Source organism: Blastomyces gilchristii (assembly GCF_000003855.2).
Source record: "Blastomyces gilchristii SLH14081 genomic scaffold supercont1.3, whole genome shotgun sequence".
NCBI lineage: Eukaryota > Fungi > Ascomycota > Eurotiomycetes > Onygenales > Ajellomycetaceae > Blastomyces > Blastomyces gilchristii.
The window spans coordinates 5,935,060-5,946,188 of record NW_003101680.1 but is presented as its reverse complement, the minus strand read 5'-3'; the positions used below and the strand labels follow the sequence as shown (position 1 = coordinate 5,946,188).

Below are 11,129 nucleotides of genomic sequence, written 5' to 3'. Positions count from 1 at the left end.
ATCTTGAGATTGAACTCATGCATGTTGACCACAGTGAGGCTCACGCTAAACGGGCTCATAACCTGTAGAATAGTTGAAGGTTGTATTGATAGAGCTATCTACAAAGAGCTTAATATAGTGATTGGTCATGTGATCTAGCGAGATCAATACAGCCAATAGCCGCAACGGCCGTTAACGGCCAACATTAACTTAGTTACTCCATGCTTAGTCATTCACTTGGCCAAGAAAATTTTGGTGATAAAATTAATTAGCAAACCAAGCCTGGCTTTTCTTTCCTTGCAATTCCTTGTTAAACTCGCACCAAATTAAGAATCTTTTATACTGTCAAAATGGCGGAACTTTCACAGGGAGATCGCGACATTATCAAGAACCATCCTCTAACTGACTCAGTCAATAGTTTACAAGGCATGCTTCAGGAGGCTGAAAAAATCTATGAGTCACATCTAATTTCCTACAATGGCGCTGTTGATAACCTTGACCAACTCTATCAAAATGTGATTTCAAAACTTGTCTATACTTTACAGGGAGAGGGTGCAGCCTACAACCTTCCCTCACGGATCAATGAAGGGGATGTGGCATCTGATCTAGCACAATTATTCGAGCGCCTCCGAAAGGCAAAAGGAAACTTCAGATTCAATGACTACCAGCCACTGGTGCACCTGGTTATTCAAAGACCTCCCACTGAATCTCAGAATGTTGAAACCTGGAGCTTCAATGTCTGGAAAGCTGTATTTACCCTCATTGACACCATCCCTCGAACAACACCACCAGCGAGCGTCCCCCCTTCCTACGATGGCACACCAGTCAAATCCACATCATCATCACAGAAAGGCTCTGAGCAGACATGTGACTTAGTGAATCCAAGAATCTTTGAGGAGATACGTGGCTGCATCTTTCGAGATGTTGAGGGCTTCTTCAACAAGTACTTTGTGGGAAAAGACTGGAGCAGCAAAGCAGATGCCATCTGTCAACGTGTGCTGGCCTCAGACAGTGATGGGAATTGGGCCCAGTTTCCTGATCCTCCTACAGAGGACAATGTCCTTGCCTGGTGGTTTCATCTTCAAGAAGATCTTCTCTTAGAATCACATAGCGTCTACTACACCACAGCAAGCAAAGCAGATCTTACTGGTTCAAATGCAGAACGGCAAGTTGACCTTCTTTTAAGAGCTAGGGATGAAAGCTCTTTGCAAAACAAACACAACTGGAGAGACATTCTGGTAGTTGGTGAGCTCAAAAAATCCAAGGAGGAGATCAGGACTAAAGGCACCCTGCTTCAGATAAGCCGCTATGTGCGTGAGGTCTTTGCTGCCCAGCCCACCCGGCGGTTTGTCCACGCGTTCACTGTCTGTGGGACCAAGATGGAGGCATGGGTGTTTGACCGCTCAGGCCCCTATAGCTCAGGCATCATTGATGTCTACACAGACTCAAGATGGTTCTTTCAGATGCTTGTGGGCTACACCATGATGAGTGATGAGGAACTGGGACTGGACACCTTTATTGCTAGCAATGAAGGTGGCAGCAAATCAATAACTGTCAAAGGGCCTGGGACCTCGGAGGAAAAGGTGCTACAGCTGGGTGAAATGCTTTCCTTTCAGAGTGCCATCGTGTGCCGCGGGACAACATGTTTTCTCGCAAATGATGGACAAGTGGAGGGTGTAGCCAAATTCTCGTGGGTGTCAGACAAGCGGCGGCCGGAGGCGGAGCTCCTTGAGCTAGCAGGTCAAAAAAATGTCCAAGGGGTTGCCAGGATCATTGGCCATAGTGCCATCACTAGTATCGCCGACATACGCTGCGGCCTGACCTTCGACGACAAGCGACACGACTTCAAGAGCGCGGCCTCCTCATTTCATCAATCTCAGCCACTCACCGAGCTCCGTAGCTTAGGGCGAAAGTCGTCTTCCAGGAAACGCAGATCTCCGGATAAAGGGATGCAGGCATCCAAACGATCGCGCTCCATCAATCAACCGTCAAGGGACACCCAGCAGGACAATGAACTAGCTTTCTCCATTCAGTCAGTGCACAAGCCAAGCCTCTTCGACAGGAATGATGAGGAAGCCTATGACAACCGTGTCCTCCGCTGTCTTATGATATCGCCTGCTGGCCGGCTGATCTATGACTATAAATCACCCTTGGAGCTGCTCATGACACTTCGCGATGCTATAAAGGCGCACCGGTCTCTTTATCTGGATGGGAATATCCTTCATCGGGATATTTCAGAGAACAATATAATAATAACCAATCCAGGCAAGACAGACGGTCACTCGGGTATGCTAATTGATTTGGATCTTGCCAAAGAAGTTGGGAGCGGGCGAAGTGGTGCGCGGCACCAGACTGGCACAATGGAGTTCATGGCAATTGAGGTGCTGCTTAATATCGACCATACCTATCGACATGATCTTGAGTCATTTTTCTACGTGCTTATCTGGCAGTGCGCCCGTCACGGCTGGGAAAAATTCAAGCAATTGCAGAAGTTATATCAGCTATGTATCTGGCCAGAAGATAATATGCTACAGAAATGGTGCATGGAAAGTCATGAGAAAATTGCAAACCTCAAACAAGATAACATGGAAACTGGTGAATTTGAGCGCATCTTAATGAATAAATTTTCTCCACCAAAAGACAGTATGCTGAAGGAGTGGTACACTGGAACTTACAAAAAAATTGCAAGAAGCAAGCGAACCGATATGGGTGCAGATGGGCTTGAGGATATTTTGACTGAGTTTCCTCCAGCATTTGAGTTTGCCAAACCGCTTTGCAGAGCTATACGAGACATTCTTTTTCCGTACGGGGACAGAGGAATTATCATTGGCACCCCGCAAGATCCGAAGCATTTATATAATCCTGTTATCAAGGCATATGATGATGCGATCGCCAAAATCAAATCTTGAGTGTGATGAATTGAGCACAAGAGCCAGAATTCCCCGGTAGAGGAGGCTCAACAGGCGGGACTTCTCGGTAGTAATGTGAGCTACCATTGGGTCAGGAGTTGCCGAAGGAAAGCACTTTGATTGGGGATTGCCGCCCAAGAGGCACCAAAAGGCCAGAATATAGAATCCTCGCTTGTATGCAGCATGTATGCTAGTGGGACTGGATATACTCATCCGCACACTTCGGTCTGGGATCGCTGCTCAAAGAGAACACCCGTGTTGAAGGAAACCCTTCAAGGAGCACCAGGAGGCAGGAACATAAGACCCTCGCTGGTATTCAATGTGTACACTAGTGAAACTGGATATCTATAAAAGGTTCCTTTCTTTCCCCAGCTTAGTATAGTTTCATAGTTAGTATTCAATAGAATGAGCACTTCTACAGATATTGCAATTGAATCTTGAGAGTAATTTTATCTAGTGTATTTATACAAAATATATTCAGTCAAGCGCTCCACCACGAACTCGCTCAATTTTTCGAATAAGAACCCGCCGATAGATCCATCGAAAAGCCCTCGATCATATGAGCATTTTGACCCCATCGCCGACTGCATACCCCGTGTGGTGATGGAGTTATCCAGCCAAATGTGAACCAGACAGTGTTTGAAACTCCTGTGTGGGATTATCCCCTGTTCATCCCTATCACACCACAACCCCGGGCCAAATTGCCATACAAATTGTAAGGCAAAGAGACCTAGTCATATGCATCAATCTTCTTGATTTTGGAAGATCCCTGATCTGTAATTGTGGAGATATCTGAGAAGCAACTTCCACGAAAACCCTGTCTATCTTTGATGTTCCAAAACATCAATGCCAAGTCCCACCCACGTACCGCCCTTCCCAATCTGGCCCACATCCGGCAGAAAAATACAAAAAGATACCTTGGCAATAGTATCAAGCACATAATCAACAGACACATCTGAAGTGCATTCTCCATGAAAAACCCTCTCTGTCTTTACACCAAGTCCCACCCTTGTACCGCCCCTTCCAATCTGGCCCATCCCCAGCAGAAAAGTACAAAAAGATACCTTAGCAACTGTATTCAATACATAATCAGCAGACACAATAACTATAAAATCAGTATATCTCAATATCTGACTGAGTCTTTGATCTCTGCACAGTGAGATATATTAAATCTAGTTTTAATATCTCAATATTCAATAGATTCTGTAAGAGATTGAGAACATCAATACTAGATTTCTATTGAATTTAAGAATTAACTCTATATTAATATAATCATTAACAAAGTCTTCTATTTTAAGATATAAATAACCAGTTCCTCTATATTCTGCTGACAATATTTATATTATTATATAGAAATAGACTTATATTCTCTATAATATCAAGACTCTGAAGAGAAAAAGTCTTGATAGAGAGTATACAGTAGTATATATCTTAGCAGTTTCTATCTCATTCTTCTGCAGCAGTTAATACAAAAAAAAAAGATCTTAGAAATAGTTTTTTACTTCTCTTGAAAAAGTAAGATGTTTTTCTCTGAGTTTTATACAATATTCTTATAAAGAATTAAAAACAGAGGTGTTTTCTATTATAATTTCATATTCTTTTAAATAAGAATTACTTGTTCAGTGACTGAAGAGCTTTTATTAATACTTAATTCTTTTTTACACTCTCTATTAACTGATTTAAGTTGAACACTTGTTAAGTTGTTATGTGAGAAGCATGAGATAATTTAGAATAAAATTGAATAGTTTTAATCAATTTCTCTGTAAAAAATTAATTTATTTTTTGTCAGTTTTTCTCTCAAAAACTGTCATATTATCTGATTTATTATTAATTGATATTATACTTTTTCTCACTGTATCTTAAGAAAGAGAATATAAAGATTTTATTGATTTATCTTAAAAATCAATTTTAGTTTATTAAATTCTCTTCAAAAATCTAATCTAGTTACTGAACTAGTGTGAAAAAAATCAGGTATTTTATATATAAAAGTCTTTTATTCTTCTTTTGAAACAGTCTGATTAACTTTTCAATTGAAAACAGACTTAGAAATCTCTTAATTGAAACAGTCTGATCAACTTTTTAAAAGAGTTTAATATATATCTCAATTAAAACAGTCTGATTAACTTTTCATTGAGTGAGAATAATAAGTTCAAAAATACACTCAGTTCATGAGAAAAAAGATACTTTCTTAAATACTATTTCTAAGATTGAAATTCTGAAGAGAAGAAAGAAAGAAGAAATAGAGAAATAACAAGTTCTTGAAATACAGAAACTTGAAAAAGTAAGCAAGATTCTTGAAAAGCAGTGTCTGAGTGAGATGAATAATGAAGTTCTATTAATTCTTCATACTTAGACTAGATAACTACAGAAGATGATCAAGTTCAAACTTGAAATTTCAAACATAATTTAAAAAACATTGAAAATTTCTAGTATAATCACTGACTTCTTATCTTACTCTTCTTTCTCTTTTTCTACTTCTTCTTCTTCTTTGAATTAGAAGAATATATATGCTCAAGTAGCTGAATCTACTGTCTCTAAATCTGCTATCTTAAAATCTCTCAAAATTCTGAGAAAACTGAGAAGAATAATACTCATACTTCTATTCATAGAAAAGTAAAGAAAAAAATATAAAAGAAGAAAAACTTTCAAATCTTCAGAAATAGAAGAGTTATTCTCAAAGTTTCAAATCAGAACATCTTGCAAAAAAACAAGCTAAACTCAAATCTTATTTTTAGAATCAGAAATGAAATTAATCAGCAGTTCTTTTCTCAGTTAATAACTGATATTAAAGTTTAAAAATCAGTTATAACTTCAATTGAGTCATTCTTCTTTGAAAATTTTATTATTCTAACTACAATGTCTGAATTCAGTGTGAAATTCCTTATTCAGAATGAGAATCTCTGAAAATCAGCAGTAGAATCTTTATTAAATATAATAATTCTATCTGAGAGAGATGAAAAGTGAAACAAATTCATTCTTTATAATATTTTAGTTGAAATTTTTGACTATGAAGAAGAAATACTACTTCTCAAAAATGAATTAGAAGAATATAACTCTATTCAACTGAGAAAAGAGTCTGTATAACTAAATTCAATTGAGTTTAAATAAAGCAGAAGAAATGTCTCTGTTCTAGTATATATAAAAACACTTAAACAGTCAAAGATCTCTGAAGTAAGAGTAACAGATTTGAAAATGAGAGTTTATAAATATAAAGACTCAAGAATGAATCTCAAAGCTTAAACACAGTATTCAAACTGTCAAAGATATGAACACTTTACAATCTTATATTTTAAGAACTTAAAATGTGTATTCTGTGTCAGAGATCATAAAACTAGTGAGTATAAATATGAAATATGCTTAAAAAGAGATAAAATATGTCAATACACTATACTTAAATACTTTAATTACAAAGAAAAACATGTATCTAGCTCAAAAGAATATATATTTACTTCAAGAACTTAAAAGAACTGAAGAAAAGATAAAGCTCAAAGCAAATCTAGAATTGAAGAGAATAGTTAAGCCAGTAAACTCATCACTATAAGCTTAAAAAGAAGAAACTCTCAACTATTTAAATCTTTAAACTTCAATTCTTCAGCTAAATATACACAGAATTTGAATTCTTAAACTTCTGTTAAGATTAGAGAATTGAGAAATGACTCTAATAATAAACTAGATATAATGTAAGCAGTTGAGATTTCTACTTTTCAGAATAGTTATAATCTACTATCTGATGATAGTGATTAGATTCTACTCTACTCTCTTTTAGTATAAATATATAATAAAAACAACAAAAAAAGTTTAAAAACTCTTTAAAAATCACATTTATTTAAAATAATGTGAATAGAAACTCAAATTGCATTTATTCTTGTTTTTAAATTGTATTTGAATAAAAAGTTGATTTTATACTGCTTCAGAAGCCAAATTTTGATACTGAGTAAAAATATATTATTTCTCATTTAAGTGACTACTGCTTTCTATCTCAAAAGTCTGAGATAAAGTCAAGAGTAGTAATCTATGAAAGAAAGAGATCAAGATATTAATTTATTCTAAGATTTAATATCATATCTGACCCTGATATTCTGATGAGTGATATTATAGATAAAGAGAATGAGTTTGATACTATACAGCTTATAAATATCTATAATGAAAAGTAATTGAAGAAAAATAATAACATTTGAATAATTAATAGAGGATTTCTAAACATAACTTTATCAAGAAACTCTATAATTGTAGAAGATTAAAATACACATCATCTCTGATGAAATTCAGAATGTAAAAGAGTAGTAAGAGCTGATAATCTAATTAAATGAATCTTTGAGTATTTAATAGAATTAGTTAACAAGTCTGATTAACAAACATTCTTTAGAAAAGATATGAAATAGAAATCTATTATAGATCTAATCTTCATATTATAAAATCTAATGAAAAAAAGACTTATAAACTGATTTATTAATTTAAATGAGATATCAGAATCAGATCATGAGATTATTCAATTTAATATTAAACTGAGTGAGAAATAAATGAGTGAAAATGCTCTTCTCTCTAATCAGTTTAACTTTGAAAAAGCTGACTGAAAGACAGTTGAAGAAAGTATAAAACTGTTAAAATCTGAAAGACAGAGTGAGCTATATTGAAATCCTGATCAAGATATCTCAAATGAAATACTTAAGAATAGAGTGAAGCTCATTACATCTATTATTCTAGTAAGTGTTAAAGATAATATTTTGAAGAGAAAGTCTTCTGAGTATTCAAAATCTTGATAAAATAAGAATATCATATCTAAAAGAAAATAATTATCTACTGCTAGAAGAGTTTGAAAGAATGATATAATTTCTAATAAAGAGTTCAAAGCTATCAGAAATGAATATTTTTCAGATATTAAAAGAGCTAAAACAGACTACTGAAATAAATTTCTTGAAGAAGCATAAGAAAAGAAAGTTTTTAAAGCTTTTAACTATACTAAAACAAGAAGTGTAGCAAAACTTTCAATCTTAAAATATGAGTTTCAGAATGAATTATATACAGCAAACTCTTTTAAGAAAAAATGTTAAGCTTTTATAAGAACTCTCTTTTAGAACTCATCAGATTCAGATTCAGAGAAAGAGAATATATCACTTCTCAACTATATTAATGAAAATGACTGAGAATGGTCTGATCTTATATAAGATGAATTAGAGTCAGCTATCTTCTCAAGTTCAGTTAAAACTGCTGCAGGGCCTGATTCAATTAATCACTTGATTATTTAAAATATATACTTCTACTTAAACAATGAATATTTTGAGCTCTTTTTCAATCTCTTAAAAAATGAATATTATTCTGCATGCTGAAGAGAAGTCACTGAAGTGATTCTTATAAAACCTAATAGAAAAACTTCAATTCTTAAGTTATATAGAGTAATATCTCTATTGAACTGTCTAGAAAAGGTTTTAGAAAAGATAATAGTCACTTAACTATCTTTTATACACTCTATTAGTAATTCTCTTTTATTCAGTGAATAAATGAGAGATAGAAAATAATGTTCTACAATTAACACTGTTCTCTCAGTGATTCATGATATTTAAATAGAAAAGTATAAAGATCTGATCTCAACTGCAGTTTTTATTAATATAAAAGAAGTATTTAATCATGTTTCAAAGTCAAAGTTAATTCAGACTTTGAAGATATTAAAACTGTTACTTTCTCTAACAAAATATGTGAACTGTTTTATATCTAAAAGAATCATATAACTTTTTTTTGATGAAATGAAATAAGATAAGACTGAGATAAAAATAGAAGTACTGTAAGAATCTTCAATCTTACTCATTTTATTTGCAATATACACTGCATATCTATTCAAAAATAGAAATATAAGAATAGTGTGATTTTTAAGTTATATAGATGATATTGATCTAGTCTACAGCTCAAACACTATCAAAGAGAATTTGAAAGTGATTGAAGAAGTCATAAAGAAAATCTTTATTAGAGCAGATATCAATTAATTCAATTTAATATGAATAAAACTGAGTTAATTCATTTCTTTTCTAGATTCAATGAGAAAGAACTATCTCTAACTCCTTTAAATAGAGAGATTAAATTCAGTGGAAATGTCAAATGATTAAGAGTATGGCTAAACTTCAAGTTGAATTTTAAATATCACATGCAACAAAGAACTGTCAAGGCAGAAAGACTATTGAACAATATAATCAGACTATCAAATACAGAGAGAGATCTATTCTTCCAGGCTATGAGATAGTTATATATAGCCTGTATTACCTCTAGACTGACCGTGTGACCGTGTCTGAGACCAGGACTGGATTTTTTGATAGTTTCATTACCAATTCGACTGATCTCATTACATGGTTTTAACATTAGATAGTAGTCTCATACTGTCTCAGTGAGACTTACTGTCTACTCTTGTCACATTTTTCAAATGAGACCCTGATTTCTACTTCTCAATTTAAATTATTTTTATTGCTTTAAATGACTTTAAATCTTATTTGAGTGTTATCAAAAAGTGTTACTTTTTAAAAAATTAAAAATAGTCTAAAGAAAAACCATAAAATGTCTAAAAATAGTAACTTTATGCCAAGAATGAGACTAAATGAGACCAAATAAGACCACTTTCTCATTTTTTTCAAGTCATGATTTCATTTTAAGATCTCATATATAGTCACTTTGCATGTTTTTTGATGGTGAGTCCCAGCGGGATTCACGCCAAGAAATGTATGGGACCAGATTAAATGAGATTAAACATGAAATTCATGATCCCGGTGGCCAGTCTAATTACCTCAGTAGCTGATTATGAAGTTCAAGTTTGATGAAATAATCAAGAGAATTTCACTGAACTCTTTCAAAGTCTGTAAAACAGAGCTTTGAGAAGAATTCTGAGAGTATTTAAATCATCTTCTATTAAAGCAATGAAAATTGAAGCTTCAATTCCTTCTTCTGCTATTAGATTTAAAAAGATCTGTATAAACTATGCTCTGAGAGTTATAAAGATAAGCCTAAATAATTTAATCAGAGAAAGAGTCTCTTCTTCATTTTCATCAATTAACTCTGAAAATAAACTGGATTGAAATAGATTTCTTGATTGAAATGAAAATAATTCTTTAAAGAAAATGCCTTCTCAACTGTACAGACTATGCTCTCTGATTAAAAATCAATTTTCTTCTTTAAATATTGAAAAAGTTGATCATGAGAAGATATCTCTCTGAAGAGAAAAGCTAGAATCTCTTATAGACTTACAAATAAGTAAACTATCTAAGAAGAAAAAATATGAACAGTATTTGAAGAGAATTTATACAATCAAGATAGAAGACTCTATTCTGATTTATTCAGATAACTTTAAAAATGAGAATTTGAATTGATTAGATACAGACATTGCTTATACTGAAGATAATATTAATTTTATCTCAGATTTCTGAAAATTAGACTGTGAATCTGAAGTCTTTGATGCTGAACTATTTACAATAGTAAAAGCTTTCAAACTCATTGAAATAAAATCTTATAAAAGAGAAAATAGTTTGAAAGAGATATAAATATTCTCTGATAGTCAAGCTGCTTTGAAATAACTTAGAAATAGTCAGATTTATAATAATTAAATGAATCTTGAACTGATCTTAATCTCTGTTTTGAAAATTCAAAAGAGAAGAATATCAAAGCTGATAATTCATCTATACTGAATTTCTACTTATATGAATATTCATGACAATGAATTTACTGATTCAGCTGTAAAAAAGAGTGCAGAATTAAGCAGATCTATTCAAAAAATTATATTCTGATCTTTTATAAAGAGAAAAATAAAAGAATCTTGTTTAGATAAGTGAAATGAAAGCTGACAGAAATAAAAGAAGAGTATACATTATTCAAGATTTGAAATAAAACCCAAGTGAAAATCTTGTTTAATTAAATGTAAAAACAAAATATTCTCATCTATAATACAGCTGAAATTAGAACATGACTATTTCAAATCTTATATACAAAGATATAATGATAGATTTGATTCAATAGAATGCTCATTCTGCAATGCAAATGAGAATTCTGAGTATATCATAATACACTGTGTATTATACAATAGTCTCAGAGTCAGATTGAAAGAGAAGTATGATCTAAATCAATTAAATATAAGATTCTTATTCTCAACTGAGACAGGAATTAAATACTTAATAGACTTTCTATCACAAACTCAAGCAGCTACAAGAAAATGACTGAATTCAGAAATATCTGAATATGAAGAGGAGAAAATTGATCAGATATAGTCTG

At 33.0% G+C, this 11,129-nt stretch overlaps 1 protein-coding gene across 1 annotated transcript; it reads left to right on the top strand.

Annotated features, from left to right (window-relative positions):
- Nucleotides 1-259: 259 nt before the first annotated feature.
- Nucleotides 260-3,521, top strand: BDBG_02588 (serine/threonine-protein kinase Sgk2). Its single transcript, XM_002627871.2, has one exon. It carries the CDS (start codon nucleotides 330-332, stop codon nucleotides 2,886-2,888), a length of 2,559 nt encoding a protein of 852 aa, XP_002627917.1. The 5' UTR covers nucleotides 260-329; the 3' UTR covers nucleotides 2,889-3,521.
- Nucleotides 3,522-11,129: the final 7,608 nt, after the last annotated feature.